This window comes from Camponotus floridanus, unplaced genomic scaffold (assembly GCF_003227725.1).
Source record: "Camponotus floridanus strain SB8 unplaced genomic scaffold, Cflo_v7.5 scaffold28, whole genome shotgun sequence".
In the NCBI taxonomy this organism is placed as follows: domain Eukaryota; kingdom Metazoa; phylum Arthropoda; class Insecta; order Hymenoptera; family Formicidae; genus Camponotus; species Camponotus floridanus.
In genome coordinates this window covers 1,812,660-1,831,620 of record NW_020229414.1, presented here as the reverse complement: position 1 = coordinate 1,831,620, position 18,961 = coordinate 1,812,660, and the positions used below count along the sequence as shown (strand labels likewise).

At 38.2% G+C, this 18,961-nt stretch overlaps 1 protein-coding gene and 1 long non-coding RNA gene across 2 annotated transcripts; both read left to right on the top strand.

The window, feature by feature from the left end:
• Positions 1–101: 101 nt before the first annotated feature.
• LOC105256717 (cAMP-responsive element-binding protein-like 2) lies at positions 102–18,741 on the top strand. The gene is made up of 4 exons (XM_011266898.3): positions 102–306; positions 13,169–13,262; positions 16,490–16,611; positions 17,842–18,741. Exons 1-4 carry the CDS (start codon positions 268–270, stop codon positions 17,947–17,949), a joined length of 363 nt encoding a protein of 120 aa, XP_011265200.1. The 5' UTR covers positions 102–267; the 3' UTR covers positions 17,950–18,741.
• Positions 1,445–13,151, top strand: LOC112638278. The gene is made up of 3 exons (XR_003122928.1): positions 1,445–2,068; positions 2,886–3,137; positions 13,025–13,151. It is a non-coding gene; the product is annotated as an uncharacterized LOC112638278 (long non-coding RNA).
• Positions 18,742–18,961: the final 220 nt, after the last annotated feature.

Sequence of the window (18,961 nt, the reverse complement as noted above, 5' to 3'; positions counted from 1 at the left end):
GCGGATATTCGGAAGGGAGTTGAGCCTTCCGTTGAGCATCGTCTCTACCATCGCGGATCCCGTGACGTAACACGACTCAGCGGTTCGAAGAGCGAGCGGGGGTGGCGGAAGGGTAGAGAGGAGACGGCGGTCCGATGTGTGACCTTGCAGTGTTTGTAAACAGACACACGTTGCCGTCGCGAAGTGTTACGAGTGATCGCCATCGCGAGCCACCCCGTGTTATTGTTTCCGAGGAGCGACGTGCGAGGGGCGCGCGCGACCTGGCAAATGGAAATGGAGCCCATGTGCATCGTGGAGAACGAGACGGTGAGTTGGTGACTTTTCAACAATCGGCCGTGCGCGCTGACAATGTGCTCGCGCGTGACGCAAACCTGCCATAGGAGAAACGACGGGTCTTGCGTGCGCGCTCGGCGGGATTACACCATGTTGTGCAAAGAGGGCGCGCCGATAAATTTTAGATTCGCATTTCGCATTTCGAACGATCGCGTTCGATTTGCTTGAGCGAATCGCATTGTCCCGACGTCGGATGGTAGCGGGGCACCCCAGTTTGCGTTGACGGAGGTCGCGGGGCGGTGGGAGGCGGGCGAGGGGTTGCTGTTTAGCTGGCCGATATTTCGTTCGTGCGGTCAAGCTGGCGCCTGACGGAGCTTGACATTTTTCGCGACAGATGGCGGGGTCTCTCGCTCGCGCTTGCGATCCGTCGCCGAGCGATGGCGCTGGCTCAGTCCGCAAGTTCGCGCCGATTACGCGTGATCGCGACCGTTTAAAATCTTCGTTTCTGTTCAATCGCGGGTGATATAAGGCGCTGAAAAGTCTCGTAGTTTCGCGAAAAGTGCGCGCGTTATCTCGTAGCATCGTTCTCTGATAGATTTCGAGTCGCGTCGTTGTTCGGAGACGAAATTACGTCGGACAAAGTGTCCGATGACTCTCGCGATTATTATCCCGAGTGAATATGCGCGCGAAAGAATTGCGGAGTGAAGTTGAGCGTGCGTCGTTAAACATTGTGCGCAGTCGCGGTCAGTCATGACGAACGTATCGACAAATATAGAGTCGCTCTCGAATCGTCCCGTATTTGTCGCTCGTCGCGGATGAATTTCGCGCGCGGAAGACCAACATCCGCGGCTGTCGAATCGCAAAGTGCCGGGCGTTCGCGTAGTGCGTGTAATCGCGCATGATCCGTCTCCGGGATCTCCTCTTTAACAGTGGCTGCGGCCAGCGAAATCCCGTTACCCCGAAGTCGTGAATTAAAATGGCCGCGGGATGCCGCGCGATGACGCCAGCGTCATCTTCGCTCTCGTATCGCGTCGCGGGCGCGCACCGCGCGCGTCACGTCCCTGCCGAGAGCCTCTTAGCCCGTGAACTGCGCAGTTGACAGAGCCCGCACGACGCGTAGCAGCGCACCGGTGAGTTTTCCTCCAGATATATTTTCGCGCGCGGGCTTCGCCGCGTCGGTCCGCCGACGCGTCGTCGCGACGCCCTTAGCGCGGCCACCGTCGCCGTCCACCGTCGTCGCGTCGTCCGGATAATTCGCGATACGACGCGCGGCCGATCCGCGAGAAAACGCCTTATATGCACACGCGTATGCAACGTTTCGCGGCGCGGCGCGGAGCCCTCCGTGCCCCGTACTACGTGTGATGTGTCGTCGCGACGCGTGGCCGTGCATGCGTGTGCGCGGTCGGCGACGCGAGGAAACTGGGTCGCGTGCTCGTTTTCTCTCCTTTTCTTTCTCTCTCTTTCTCTCTCTCTCTCTCTCTCTCTCTCGTTCTCTCGCTCTCCCTCTTTCTCTTCGCGATCGTAATTCATGAAGCGTCGTCGACGCCGGCGACCGACGACGGTGGCCGCGCGAGAAACCGGTCGATTTCGGAGCCCGCCGCCGCGGGCTTCCTCGTCGCCTACGCGCGACGCTACTGCGCAATTCAGCGTACGCACGTCGCCGCCGAAAGAGCGGTCGTCGTCCGCGATTTTCGTGCTCGAGTCGCTCCCTCGAGCGATCCGCGAGAAATTTCATGCGCTATTCCACGCCGAGTAATCGGAAACTATTTTTGAGATAAATTGCTTTTCGCATGTTGTACGTAATGTATCTTGTTTGATAAACTGTCTTATATTCGCAAAAAAAATTGCGTCATTGTTTTATCAGTGTTCGTTTGAGGACGAAAACGCATGCGTCGTATAAAGAATTCGGTTTCAGCGTGCAAATAGCTTTTATCAGATAGAGATATTTCAAGAAGCTTTATATGTGTATATTATATACGTATGTGTGTGTCGAAAAATGATTAATTTTAATTTTTTGTCATTCAAAACTAAATCTTTTCTGGAGCAATTATCATTCGAATACGCGGGATATAGTGTTTACCGATATGAAATTTTTATCTTGTATGAATCAAGTTATCTTCTTTAATTTGCGCATAAATGTATACATTTAATTAATCTTTTTTTTTTTAAATATGTTAATATTTTTTATTTGTACTTTGAATATACGGTACAGCGTCTGATGTATGAATATTTAAATTCAATATGATAATGATTTTATCTGCTGCGTATTAAGTTATATCTTCTTACTCCTATTAATGTCATTCACTGTTGCCTTTTGTATTGATTCTTGCATCCTCATCAAAAAAATTATTTATCGATTTTTTAAATTATTACGTAAAGTAGCGTTGATTAAAACAATTTTGAAGTTTATTCCTTTGATATTTTATTAAAACAGTTATGAAGTTTATTTGATTCTTATCAATGCATTTATATTAGAAATTAAAATTATATAAATTGAGAATTTTTATAAAAATTTCTCTAAAGAAAAGATTCTAGATTTGATAAATAGTACGTAAATGAGGGTATATAAACGTATTAGGTTTAAAACAATTTATATTTTATTACATTACAAGGATCTACTTGTCTGCCACCTCGGTTAGTTAAATAGAAAGAGAAATAATTGAGATTTGCAGACGAAGGCGTCGAGGTAACGGCACCTTTTAACGAATCCGCAATATTTTCTTCACGTTCCTTGGAAACATGGTTCGCAATCTCGCGAATACGAGCGAGGGAATTACGATTGTACGTGATCGTCGTTGTCCTTCGTTGCACTTCTTCGAGGTATTGATGATGCGCACGCTACCTGAAACGCTTCGATGACCGAGGTAAAATATTTAATCGCAGTCACAATAATGAGAGAATATATGCGATCTTAAAAAGGGAGACGGATAACTCTTTGCTGTGCAATTATGCATTTTGCGCAGTTTCTATCATTGTCATAACGCGGCTTACGTAATTGTCACAAAATAGCAATTTCCGTGCAATTTCGAGTTAAATATTTCTCAAACTTAGCAACATTCTTGTGAAAAAAATCAATTTCGAATTGTTCAAAGAATTGATACTGAGAAGAAGTGCTCGATTTTGTTTGAAACACCTTGTATATATGTATGAAACATTTCAAGATATATTTATTTTTTGATTATTTGATTTTATATATATATATATATATATATCTTGTTGGATTTTAGCAAAACTTTAACAATGCGTATCGATCTTGTCGTTATCATTATCATCACTAGTAGAACTTTAGCGTTACATTGCCGTTGGCGAACATCATCCTAACAATAACGAATCCTCACGTCTCAACGTCGTCACTCGTACTCTCGATCCCAACGAGCTAAGTTATCGTAAGAAATCTTCCAGATGCTGTAGCATTGTGCAAAAGAACCTTTCACCAGGTGCAATATCGCGATATACGATGATGTTTCCAAAAAGTAGAGTTTTAATATATTATAATAATGCTTTTAAATTTGTGATATAGCGAATTTATCACTACATTTATGAAAGTTAATTATTTGATTTATTTTTTTTTAAGTATTCGAAATATACATTATAAATTTCGCATATATATATTTAATTATATCTACTTATTATTATAAATAATTATAAATACAATTGTGTTTAATAACTTCTTCTCTTTTTATTATATTAAAATCTAACTTTATTTGAAGGAGCATATGCAAATTTATATACGAGATAAAGTTATGTCTCTCAATTTATACTTACATTTTACACTTTTGCGTTCTTTAGGAATAATAAAAATAAATTAAAAACAAATTTTCAAGTAACAGACAAATATATAAAATTATTTTAAGCATTTATGGCAATTTTTTTAATTACTCAAATTTGTTTTGTCGCCGTTTAATGTATTGTTCTTTTTATAAAGCATTTTATAAATTTACAAGTTTGTCATGTGTTATATTTGTTTCACTTTTACTGTTCGATAGGAAAAAATATTTTGATATATTGAATTGTCATACGCGGCGTACAAAGTGCACACACATCGCGGGGGTTCATCGTCTTTCGAGTCGTCGGCATATTGAATCATTCTTATTTCCGTTTATATGCGTACTGCCTCGGCGATTGTAATATCTTCCATCGACGTCAACGCGGAGAAAATTTATATCCACCTCGAGAGATATTCCGAGATATTCCTCTTTGTCTTCAGGATCTCTATCCTTTTTCACACACATGCGTATGCGTTCTTTTCGCGCGCAGGCATACATGCATACATGTATATACATATGTATATACATATGTATATGTATATCGTTTGACTTTCATAAATTTTTGCCGACGACGTAGACGAATGCGATCGCATAAATCCAATCGTGCTCTCTTTGTCTCCTTATCAGCCACGAATGCGAGCAGGAAAATGTTACGTTCGTTTCTATGTACTTTCCTCGCACTGCTACACGATAGATACAAAGCCGTATGCAATTTTATCTTAGAACGAAATTGTAGACGCGAAGTAAAATACATAGTTGAGAATCTAATATTGAACAAGTTAGGATGGTAAAGCTAAGAAATGGAAGGTGAAGCTCACCAAGTTATCAAGAATTTCGCGACAACGTAATACAGTCATTTTTTTTTTTTCTAGTTTGATATATTTTCAAATGACTCTTCAATTTGCTTTCTTATTCTAATTGCACAGCATTGATTGGAGAAATACGACGGATTTTTATTTTAATTTTATTTTTATCGAACATATTTTTTTTCGGCGCGTGATAGGTGAGAAGCGCATGAAATATGCGCGGCGAGGGACGACGAAATTTACGCGATTTTCGCGCTCACGCAACGATTTCGCTCGCACTAGCCATTGTGTTCGCGGAACATCCCCGTCCATTGTTGTACATAACGTCGCTGGAGCAGAAGCGGCGCGGCTGGAAAATTACGAGGGAGCTTTCTCCACCTCCCCTTTCCGTGCCTCCTACTCTCTTCCGGTTACGCTAGTCGGGACGAACAATGACCTGGAAAAGCTCAAGAAAGCTTTAAATCGCGACTGTACGTTCAGAGACCGGCACTATGTACTTTCCGTCGTCGCGATTTCAAATAGTAGAGGAGAGAAAGAACGCGTGATATCGCGCAAAAATACCGTAAAAATACCGCAATAATAACACGAAGTCGGATATAACAGTTTCACGAAGTAATTTAATCGTATAAGCGCATTTTTAAGAATCCAACTTCGTAAGCACCGGTTATTCACGCGTGATTATATAGAATCTAAAATCGTTTACTCCGAAAAAAAATATTGTCGAATATTTTGTAAAGCGTCACGAAACTTCTCAACTTTTCCCCCCTCGAGCGCAAAATCCGCTTTACCACCCTCTCAAAATCGTTGCCGATGGGATTGTAACTTTTGTAAAAGCTTTCAGCTGATGTAGATCGTTAAAAAGTCTTACTACACGAACGAACGCAACGCGACGACGGTTAAATACGGTGTGTATAAATTCAGAACCCGATGAAAATAATCCTCTGCTCGAGACAGATAAGCGTTGTTGCATATCGCGCGCTGGGGGAAATGTGCACTACCGTTGTGTAAGCGGACTAAGGGGATTGTGCAACCATCGAATGGAGGTAATAATAAGGTCGTGGGCACGGTGAATCCGGTAACTCTTGCGTCGCGCATTCACCGTCCGCCATTTATTATCATGACGCACACGAGAGAGAGAGAGAGAGAGAAAGAGAGAGTGTATTCAGCGCGATGTATTGTGTGAAATGTTGACGAAAACTTACGTAAATCGTACATCGTAAATTCAGTGTTTATACTCGGCGAAAATTAAGATTTTATCGGCTACGCAAATTCGCGGGATTTTATACCCGCGTGAATTTTAATCGCGGAAAATCGTCGACGGCTTTAATCAGAGTCCTCCCCTTTACCGAGCGGCTAAGCGAGGCTTTTTTTTTGCACGGTTTAAAATATAATATCGCGGTCGTGGATGTTTCAAGCTTTCGATGTCAAAAGACTCTTCTCGCGGCAATAAATTAGCGTTAATCGCCGCCGGGTGATTACAAAAGTTTTGGACACGCGCGAAATTTTCGTCGTAAATCATTCCGCAAAATGAGAATTCAAGACGAAAGAGTTAAGCGCGGAAAGAGTGGCCGGCTTTCACGCGATCACCGGTGGTAAAACGTTCCTATCCTTCACTTACGTTTACTTTGTTCCATTTCGGTCCACTTTAGTCTAATTTGTCTAACGTCCATTTTTCGCCAAGCGTCGTCTTGAACAAGGTAGAAGAAAAAATTGCGGTAAAACTAACTAGAGCCCTCTTTTGCGCGCGTGTCTTCCGGATGTCCGGTTTCGCCATAATATTCTCTCTGTTTTCGTCTCGTTGAAGGGGAAAAAAGGCAAAAGAGGGCGAAATTGCGCTGCTTGGCCGGCAAACTTGATTGCTGAGGCAATTATAAAATCAGTCAGGCTAATAAAACCGTGTCAAACGTTGGAATTTGAAGGAATTCGAGTATAAAAAAAAATATAAACAGCAGAGAAAAAATGACGCGATATGGTTGATTTGAATCATAAGTGTATTTGAAGAAATGGCGCATGTAACAAATAATAAGAGGAGCGGAGAAGCGTAAAAGCGTAAAAGTTGAAGCGTAACTAATGCATTTAAGAAGGTCATGCCGAGAGGCTATAAGAGTAAGTTGGAAGTAATAATGAAAATTAATTGCGAGCAGCACGCATATCCTCTTCGAAATTCGAGAGTATTATAACTCGAAAAAGCCGGCGTAAGAACTAGTAGGCGGCAAGAACGGCGGTCGTAATTAAAGAGTTTTCTCTCGAAAAGCGATCATTCGAGACTCATTTGGTGAAGCGCGAAGTAGGAATGTGGTCTAATGAATGGCTTTTGCTCGGGGTTTTAAATTACTGGTAACCATAAAGGGGAGAGCACGTCGTTAGAGTTTGATTTTGTGCACAGCGTAATATAATCTATCCGCACTTTTCGTTCTTAATTATCGTGTAAAGCCGATGAGTGAACGCCCTTTCCCTTCGCGATTTTATACACGACAGTTATTCAGTTTAAATTAGAAGAAACTGTAGATTCGATTTTTTTTCATTTCTTACGATTTTGAATTTCTAACAAAATAACGCAACGAAAAAGAGTTAAGTCCAGTAAATGTTGCCGAAAGGAGAAATATTTGAAAATTTGATGAAGTTGATAATCTTCTGTCTACTGAAATGAATCGAGAGTTATTTATATTTTAGAATAATCTTTGAGCGGATTTCAGGCGAACTTTTCAACTATTCTGCATTTACACGCTAGAGAGTAAAATTTTAATGAAGTTGAATATATTTGGAGTTTTTGCAGCAAAAATCAGTTTTCAGTTTGAGTATCTGTATCTTTGTTTTAATTTAAAAAGGAATGTTTTTCGCGCATCTTTAATATGTTTCCACATGGGCCTTAACGTCAGATTGCTTTGATTAGAAATTTCATTTTATGAAGCTATCCGAATTTTTATACATGCAAAAACGCTCTTTATATTTATTCAGTCTTGTATAAATTATGTTTGTCTATATAATATTCCGCTTTTGCCTCATTACTCTTTAATCCCGCGGCTATTTTAATTTTTAACATTATATGTATTTTTTAAAATCACACAATTTAAAATTCTGTCATGCATAAAATAAAATTTGCTGAAAGTAAACTAAAAAGACTACGATTCTGCCATTTATTTTGTCTTTTGAAACTTGCTCAGTCAGAATATTCGCGTTGTAAATCGTTAATTACGCGAAAATTACAAATATCTCGATAACTTTGTTCGACTAAAATTCATTCCGCGTTAAATCTATCGCTGAAGAATATATATGGCGAAAGTTATATATCCTGTAATCTGTAACAGAAATTTATGCCTCCGCGGTTATCGACTCTGATATCTCTCAGATTAGCGTTAACGGATGTCATTCAATCTGAAGGTGTAAGGGTGAATCATATGGCTACTACGGGGAGAAGCGTGCCGCTGCATCTCCTGGATATTGTGGGCAATATGCTTTACGAGCATCCGTTCTCCGGTGCAACAACGTAGAATCGAGGATCCGTGGCAAGACAACGGTTAAGGGTTCCCATTGAAGTGTGTTCCAGCTTGATTAATGTTAGAGTAGAGGAATATACGCATAGTCTTAAATTCGGCCGAACATCGTCATTATTTACGAATTTTCTGATTAATCTCCTTTTAATTCCTCTTTTAATAATAAAAAAAATTTATTTTCTTATATACTTTAGAGTATGTGATCGCTACAAGTGCAGAAAATGTATCCATAAAAGATAATAACATTTTTACTTCGTTGCTTTTAGGGCAAATACGTTTTTTCTAGACGAGTTAGCTTCCGTAGCAAAAAGCACGTTGTGTCTAAAAGCGGTGTGAAAGCATTATACGCAGAAGGGCTTGCACATTATGAAGCAGACTATCTCGCTTTTATCTTTTTGCCATCATCGTAGTTAATCCAAAAAGAGCATTTTCTTAAAAAAGATATTAATTTGTGGTACAATTTAAAAATTCTTGATTAGAAGAATATCACATTTTGGCATAACACTTCCGTAACAAGAAGAATTGTGCGTAGAATATTTCAGCTTTTGTATTGCAGAAAATCAGATTAGAATATTGATAATATGCTAATAAATATTTTTCCCTATGCAAATACAAATTAGAAAGATTAAAATAGATATTGTCTTTCCGGAAACTTATACTGGTGGTCGTCCAATTTTCCATAATGGCATCAAATAATCGGGTTTTAGATAATTGAAATTACTTTTTAAGCGCGACACATTGCATTACCATGCTTGTACTGATAACAATGAGAAACGTATCAAGAAAAATATCATAAAATTTTATGTTTGTACGACCGAAGCTTACATTTCTCTGATAGCCAGTGATCGTTAAAATCGCAAGCGCCATGAAAATTGGCTATATAAGTAGAAATCGATTATATGTATGAATATTCGTACACGCGGTGTCCGTGAGAAAAATATTATTAAAAAATTTATTGCATATTTTTATTTTATACAATATATCAACAAAATATCCGATGACATATGTTTGACAGACTATCAATTTAAAAATGTGTTATATAATGTGTGTTTCTCAACAAAATACATTTTTTCATAACACAGATACGCTCAAATGCTTGTTTCATTGATAATATAACCAGACAGATTCTATAAAATTGATAGAAATTTGGTTGAAAAACATGTAAATTGGATTTCAGATTTTAATATTCCATTTTTATTTTCCATATTTTTTTCTATTTTTCCGTAAATAATATCGAGAGACATTCTCTTTCCGTCATTTATATGATTATGACGCAAAGAGACGTAATCAGAATGCGCGTTTCGCACGTCGATAACCATCAGATATGCTTTATGGAAATTTTACATCAATGGGATACTCTATTCTGGCACGCCATTTACTGACGCATTATGCACGCGCTCGCACTTATTCCGCATGCTGTGGAAACGTTTTCTGCATCGGAGCGACATTCATAAAATGGTCGTTTATCAAATCCCGGAAACGAACGGATTGTTTCTTGGTCGTTCGGATGTACGTCGATCAGATGGGTTGTCGTATGCAGGAAAAGAAGTCGAATTTAGAATATATATATATATATGTGTACACGCTCGCGGGTATGTCTCTGTGGGATGTGATTGCGAGTTGCGAGTGTGTGACATGATAGAGACAAGGAAGTAGACGGAAATGTCAGTGTCAGCAAATGTCTGGTAGATTCCGGAAAGGTTTATAGCCGTAGATCGTCCATATTCCATGACCTAAATATGATTTCATACGGATGTATGATTGTAGAGACATTCGATGGTTCATTTTTACTTTTGAACTTGTATTTTTTTCTCATATTACAGACGTTATACTTTTATTAATTTAACAAATGGCTTAAAATGACGTCAGAACTTCGAAGTGATAATCTTCTATACTTTTATAAATGGCTCTTTGCAGATATTACATTTTTTAAAATATCCATATCTGATATTGAAGATAAAATCAATAAAGAATACTTGATATAAAGAATGGTTCATTTTATTAAATATATCAAGGCTTCTTTTATTTGTGATTCTTTATAGCAGATTGCTATGGTAGACTAATTATAAGATATTTTTTATTTTTAGCTTGCGGCAATTTGCAATTGATATTATACGCGTTCTCGCATATTTCTGTTTGGCTGTGTATCTTGTAACTTAATTAAAAATTTTTTTTATTTATTAAAACAAAACAATCTAAATTTGCATAACATTTAATATAAAATATTTAAGAACATGTAAAATATTACATATTTACATAGTATTGATTTTTGTGTTTAAAAGTTTAAATTAAAATTCTATTTAAATAAAATTAATTTATAATTGAAAAATAATTTATTTCTATTTTAGAAAAAAAATTAATTATTATTTCTTATTTTGAAACTTTGAAACTATATCGGATAACTTTTTATTATTTAATTGGCATTTATATTTACATTAGAATAATTTATATAGTATAATTATATATATTTATATTATTTATATATTATAGAAAAGAGTCATCTATAACTTGATAAAAAAGAATCTTACGTTTCATAACGAGATGCTTATATCTTTATCGTACGCTTCGTCATAATATTGCAAGATGCAACAAAAAGTTAATTAGCAACTCTCTGTTCACATATATAATACGTTCTCGATTTATAGTTGCATAATTCAACTCGCGAGTTTTCGCGTTCAAAGTCACCACGTGCGTTTTTTTATAGGCGCGAATCAGTTCCAATTATCTCGCACAAAAACATACGGGTAAAGAAGCCGGAAGTGGTCGCGGAACAGAAACGGGATTCGGGGAGATTTAATACCAGATAAGATTGAAAGGAACGGATAGGTCGGAGCGATAAATAGCGGTTTTAAAGGGATGCGAAATTTGTATTTTGTCACCCCTGAACGCGTATGCATATTTAAAGGCAGTGGTATGTAACAACTGCGCCCGAGGGGCATGTAAATTTTAATGGCTCGAGTGTAAGTCGGCAAGATGGTGAGTTTTATCTGGTGCGTGTTCACTGACCACAAGTTTCCCGTACTTCCAAGACAGGAAGATTGATGGCGTGTGTATCCTGGCGTTTCCGCTTGTCTCGAGGTCACTTCTTATTAGTTTTAAGTCACATTTCAATTATTTCATCGGGGCTTCTATCGAAAATTATTTAATTAATATACAAAGTATCAAATAGCGTTCATATTAGATGCTAAAGATAAAGTCGAAACTCAATATAGTTGAAATTTCTATGAAATAATACGCTGGCTTTATGCACTCGCGAAATTGCTCCTCCAGGTAATTGTGCCGCGTTGAAATTATTTCCGCGTGCAGACGCTTGTTTTTCGCCACGGTGCGAAATGCATGCAATGAGGACCGCGCGCGAAAATGCATTTCGCGAAAATGTATGCACGTTGCTTTCTTGTTTGACTTGAAGCAGTTCGTACGCATAGCAAACACACATATACTTTACATAAATAATATTCTCGGGACAATGAGATTGCGACATATGATTGACTGCGTTGACTTATAATAAGGTATACATTATGCTTCGTGACGAATATGCGATTTTATAAACAATTTATATGCTATCGAAGTGACTTGCGCGAATAATTACATGTGAAACATTCTATAACAAATATAAAAAGTATATCTTATGTCACTCTATATTCAAAGAGAAAAATGTACTTAAATTTTGTATTAAAAAAGAATATTTTTGGATTTTAAATTTCACAAGAAATAAACAAACATATATGTGTGCTCTATATGTTTTACGTTTTGATAATTTAAAAATATAAAACCCGATATAGATTGCTGGGTAAAAGGAATAAAGTAATAAAAAATACATATAATAATAAAATAATATAGATTAATCAATAATTCAGATTTGTTTCGCGTATTTCAAGTTTTGTTAAAAACAAAATCAGATAGTGCGGATTACACAGAACGAATAAAAAATACAAAGGATTGATGCAGCTGATCTAAAATTCGCGTTTGCTCAACTCTCTCAATTTCATTCGACAAGCCGGATATCATGACGATGGTAAAGCCTAAAATTGACTGAATGAACGACTGTGACAGTGAAATGAGCGTTTGTCAAACATCGTTTGACGCGCGCGCGCGTGCACGCGAAAATGAAACTCGTGGCCACGAAAGAAGAAGATGTTATTGTTGCTCGACTGCAATTGCCACCTTTGCGTTTACGATTGACGACACAGTAGACGATTTCATCCCCGAGATCTTTTTCATGAAACGGTGAACCCCCGACTCGATTCTCAGCCTCTGCTCTCTTCGGTGACACAATGAGCTTTTGTTTCCATTGAAAACGACACTGCCGCGTGTTTCGCCCAAGATATTAATCGAGGCTGGCGGAACTCCGGTGCGGATCAAGCGGCATTATAAGCGGCCGTGTGTGCGTGCGTACGTGCGTACGCGGCCTGATTGAATCGTAAATTATCCCCTGGCGAATTATTCATGGCGCGCTTTCGCTCTTTGGTAGGGTAGCGTAATAATCCAACCGGGCGTTTTGTCAATTTTTAATGCTCCATCTCGGTTCCTCGCGCAAGATTTGTCACCGCCGCGCGGCGTAAATATACCTACGGTACGATCATTAATCACAGGAACGCCTCTCCGTAGAATTATTTACTAGCATTTCTATTTACATAATCGGGAAAACCGACTGGCAAAGCCACGTAAAATGGATTGGTTTTAGTGAATAGTGCGACTTATATCTTCTCCTCTCGACGGTATCTCGACTATATTTGAGATCCAAATGTATGACTATTTGCTCTATTAATTTCCATAAGATATATATCGCGTTGTCTCACAATTAATTATCTTGTCGTTTTATTTGCAGGAGGGATCTCGCGGTGATCGGAAAGAGGGGGGCAAGAGGGGACGCAAGCCTGGAAGGAAGGCGGCGGACAAGGCGGACATGAAGGCTAAGCTCGGTAAAGTATCTTCATCAAGTATATCTGTTGACATCCTTGATATTTAATTGAAATAATTTGTTTCGTCGCTGTTTTACTTGTAACGAGATTTCGTCGATAATAGATTGTCTATCCCGATTAAAATTGTGATAAATTTTAGTCGCGTCAATTTTACTGAACGATTGCGACAATGTTATACAGTGATTAACTATTTTGAATAATGAGGAAATTTTGAATCATTAATTAAGTAATCATCATTAAGATTCATTAATTATAAATTGCATCCGCAGTTTGTCATCGTTAATCATTGACTAACATCGTCATTAATAAACATCTGGTAATCATAAAATGATAGATTATTGCTATTATTAAAACTGTTTCAATAATGCACGTCAATTTATATTGAATTAAAATCATAACATTCCCTGGTTACTGACCGACAATTGTGATCGATGATTGTTTTTATTACTTCTTAATCGGTAGTATTTAAATATAAATCCATGTTTAATTACTAATTGTTTAATCACTGCAATAATTAATTATTGATTTGATTATTCAATCATATTTTGGTTATCTCTATTGTTTTGATATTTGCATTGATGAATAGTATAGGCATATAATATCATAAATTATACATGTATGACACTATTACTGAGAGAGATATGTAACTATCATAATTTTATGTCTATCGATTGCAATCAAAACATTTGGACTAATAACACATCGTAAGATAAGAATATCCCGTTAGAGGCACTTTCGATAGAATTATTAAATATTCTCACGAAAATTTTTATCGTATAATTTCGAATCGCGAAGAGCCTCGAAGGAATAACAGCACAACAGATGTTGACTGTTGGTTGCTTTATCTCCATTCAATGTCTCGACTTGTCAGCGTCTCGCTAATCCAAGATGCAAAAACTCGCGTAAAACAGAAATATAGCGTGCTCTACGGGATAGTGGAAACTGACACGACCGGTAGATATCGGTTCGCGCCGACTTATGCATATACTCCGTGGCATCTCGATGCCACTACCGTCTCTTGATTAAAGCATTTGATAGCGACGCGCGCCGTCCTCCCGAGGACCGCGTATCCGCTGATTGCGCGAGTTGCCGTAGTTTATCTCATTCGCGAATGAATATTTATACCGGCGTCCCGCGGTGGGGCTCCTCTCGATGCCAACGAACGCGAGGATTACGGCGCTGTTCGGCTATTTTGCAATTCCGTCGTTTTGCGGAAAACCGAAGCTCGGAGCTTCCGTGCAACAAAAGCGGGAAGGAAAAGATATAGAAGGAGCGGCGGATGAAACTAACTCTCCCTCTGTTACTCTTGTATCTTGGTGGCCGCACGGACCAACAACGGGGTACGATTCTAGGGGATTATTTCTGGAACAGACGCGCATGGTCGCCATTCGAGAACGAAACTTTATAATCGTCCCATGGGCTATTCCGTATCTTCTTTTTTTCCGCCTTCGTTCTTCCTCCTCCTCCGTCCTTCCCATGGGAAACGCACGATGTTCAAATCTATAGAAATGTCGGGGATGTTCTTCCGGAATTATAATCTTATACTTTGCAGCTAATTATTATTAGTAATACATTTTTTCATATGCGAACTAAATTAATTATTTTCCATCGAAACATAGAAAATTAAGAGAATTAATTTGGACAACAAGATTGTGTTATTAAATTTACATGTCCAAAATTGATTAGCCAAGACCATTTTAATTTTGCAATTTTGTAGACCAGATTGATTACAAATTATTTACTATGTGAATTTACTTTATTGAATTTATATTTTTCCGTTAAAGTAAATAAATTTGCAAGATACTTTCGAACGTTTTTTTTATAAATCTTAAATTTGCAATTATTCTCCTTCGACAAACGGTTATTTCCTTTTGAATCTTTTACGTCCAGAGTATTTGGCACGATTACAGTCCGTTAAAGAACAACTGTATTTTCCTCAGTTTGCTTTCTATCCATCATTAAACAGGCATTCGATACTCGCATACCGACGGAAATTGCGCGTGAGTCTGGTTCCGGTAGCTTTCTTGACCGCGCGAACGAACGAATAAACTCCGGAGCTCCATTTTATCCGGTACGCACGACTGACGGAATCTCGGCTTTATTTAAACCCGTTCGGGGTTCGCCTCGATTCAGTCCAGATGTCGGCCGTCCCAACGAGATCTCAAATGGAACCGCAAATTGACTGTGAAAGAACGCTTAATTTCCGCGGCGCGCTAATATCGATTTTCTCAGGCGTGATGCCGATTGCGCGTCGGTTTCAATCGGCATCAATGAATCTTTTTTCGATAAAATTTACGGTGCTAGCTGCGCCGATCGACGTTTACGAATCGCGAAAAATCGGTCTGATTATGGGTGATGGAGCAGGAGTACCTTTTAAAAGTCTGGAATAAGACGAGAGACGTTTATTGCCGCTGTAAAAAGCGCTCCCCGATAAAGGATGAAACGATAAGCGTGCTCGTGGATTGCCTCTAAAGATGGTTTATTTTCATCTAACGCGCGAAATGATTTTTGAAAAAGAAAAATAATTTCTGCTACTTCTGTATTTCATAATATATAATAATCTGAAAATCTTTCTCGATGTTGCACGAATCTCCGAGTTTACAAACTTTCAAATCTCGGATCTGGAATGTAATGGAAGAGAAAAAAAAATACGGGTTTTTTAAAAAAGAAACATTCAAAAATTCAATATCCGAGGAAATTTCAGAATACAAGGTACACAGAAATCGACGATCTGATAAAATTGGAGAATTGCAGAATTCAATCGCGGAAGATTGGAAAATTGCAAGTTTTAAATTGCACAACACGCGCGCGCGCGTTACATGAATTTTTCTGTTTTAGTCTCGCATTTTATCGAACTCGATTTTGCTCGACACCTGATATGCGATACGTTTTATTTCCCTCTTATGTTGGAGCAAAATCATAGCTTATCGTCTGCCTAAAAGTTTTCGCTGTTCGGTCACATATGCCGCGGCATTACCATGCGTCTTGCGCGTTCTGCGACATTATTAAATCCTGAATTCTTGTAGAGCTCGTGATATATATCTGCCACTTGGCCTGCCATTACGTTACAACCTGACGCCGAAAACCAGAGAAATTTATGCTCGGCGCGAATTTTGTTGAAACTTTAGTCGCACCGGTCTCGGGGATCAGCCTGCGTTTTGCATGTATTGATTCTCCATATTAATATGGATTAATCTCACTTCCATTCATTTGCTGTTTTATTACAGAACGGAGTCGGCAGAGTGCGAGGGAGTGCCGCGCGCGGAAGAAGCTGAGGTATCAGTACCTGGAGGAGCTCGTAGCCGATCGTGAGAAAGCAGTAATTGCTCTACGAAAAGAGCTCGAAATGGTGAGTCATATTTTCGACCCTTTTTAATAATTGAATAAAGGAGTAAAATTGAAAAATTCCTAGGAAAGAATCCAGGATAGAAATAGTTAATTTTTTCTCTAGAAATATTGTGCATGTTCTTTTTTTTATTCTCATTTTTCATGATGCTGGAAAATATTATATATATATGTATATATAAAATATTTTCTAGTATCATAAAAAATGAGAAAAAAAGAACATGCACAATATTTCTAGAGAAAAAATTAACTATTTCTATCCTGCATTCTTTCCTAGGAATTTTTCAATTTTCTAGGGTAATAAAAAATGAGAATAGAAAAAAAAACACTTATTTGCAATATAAAGATAAGATAGATTTTCTTTTTTTTTTCTTAAAAAAGAATACTTCAAAGTTTTTAGAATTGGTTATATCTCAAATATCACAAAGCAAAGCTAATTTTTTGGAAGCTGGAGAACTTCTTTTCCATTATCTTTCTCATCACCTTTCTTAACCTTCCTACGAAGTCCAAACTAAGTTACTCGAAGAAGTATAAAGTTTTGGTGGAATACAAAGGTTCGTTCTTTAGTAACATGGAATAGGAATATTATTCGCATCTACAATTGCTTCTACAGAGAACATTTATTAGAATTTATTAGAATTTGTTGGGATTGGTGGAATTATAAAATTATTCACATCAAGTACATTGCTTGATTAATATTGTATTTTTTATAGATGTTCGCTTATGAAATCTCTTACAAATAATTTCGTAATTTTATATAGGAATTGATTTTATTTGTATTTGATTATGCTTGATAAATATAAATTCGATATTTTATAAAATTAGAACAGGACGGAATATGATAAAGGTAAAAACTTTGCTACCTGCGCTCGAAATTATGAAATCGTATTATCCATTGATTATTGATTGAGTTCGTTCTTTGCTTTTCGTCGAAGGGGACGCTTGTTAACGAAATGCTCTGAAAATATTTGACGTCGATGTCTGCTGATAGAAGTTAGTGTATCGTTTCATCGAAAGTTCTTATATCGACAAAGCTGCGCAGATATTGCGAGTAAGAAGAACGGTTGAAAAGTTTTCGACATGATTGGCGCTCCTGTCCGTCCACGAAGTCATTCTGAAATCCTTTTGATTCCCCAAAGATCTCCGGCACACAACAGCTTAGTACGTACAACGAAGATTCGACTGAGGTGGAGCTTACGTCCTTTACACATCACCATTTGTTATCTTTCTACAGTATCGTCAGTGGACGCAAGAATTGGATGCCGGACAAGTCCCCGAAGGACTACAAGCGATGTTGGAGGAATTCGGCTCGTTGAAGCGGGAACAGTCCAGCAGCAACTAAGCTCAAGCAAGGAGGCGAGGAAGAAACGTGGATCGAGCAGTTTACATTGTTATTTCGATCGAAATCCCCCTCTCGCATAATCGAGCTTATTTTCCGTCTTCTCTTCTCTTCCTTTCTCTTTCACGGTTCTTCGAGGCAGTAGACTATTTTAATTGGCTTGCAATTTGAAAATTTCTCTTTGCGTTCCTCTATTCGCTAATTTGTTAAAGAAATCGCAAATGTAGTCGATTTTTCGGTTTGTTTCGACGATTTTTTTCGTTTTTTCGACTTTTTTCATGCGATAGAGAGATTCCTCTTGTTATTTTCTCTCGATTTTATCACGAAAAGCGGAATCGTCTCGAATTACCTCGTTACCTCATGCGTTATTCTTTTTTGTACGTACGTTTTGTTATCGCGACTCGTTGACACATATTTTTTAAAGCTCGTTGATTAAAGACATTGATCGGTCGATTATCTACGGCCTCACGCTTAAAATATACCTCCCTCGTACGCGATTGTTGCGCTGTAAGAAAGTATAGATATATCGCTGTTGTTATACGCCGCGAAAGAAAAAAACAATCGTTGTGTATCATACAAAGTCTATATTCAGTGTCTGTTCAAAGAGCGTCGTTGCGGAAGCTTCTCGTTGACTGTTTATCGATTTGTTTAAATTTACTGACACACGGTATTCTTGTACCGTGGAAAATTATCATTTTGTACAAATCTCAGCGTCATTACAAAAGTTAATTCGTATATGTGTGCACGGAAGAGTCTAATTATCGAATAAAACCGATATTTTTCGATGAAGATTAACTTATCGACATTTATTGTCCCTTATTATCTTTATTGTCCTTTATAAACATCGTAGTAACGTCATTTAAAATTTCCTCAATTTTCTTGTTTGAAAATGCAACATTTCTGTTACGTAAGAATTCGCTCCGATTGAGCGAAAATACGAATTTTTTTTTCTGAATCTCACGCATGTGGAAATGCATATCCGTCGGCGTTATTTCGAAATCGTATTTTGGATACT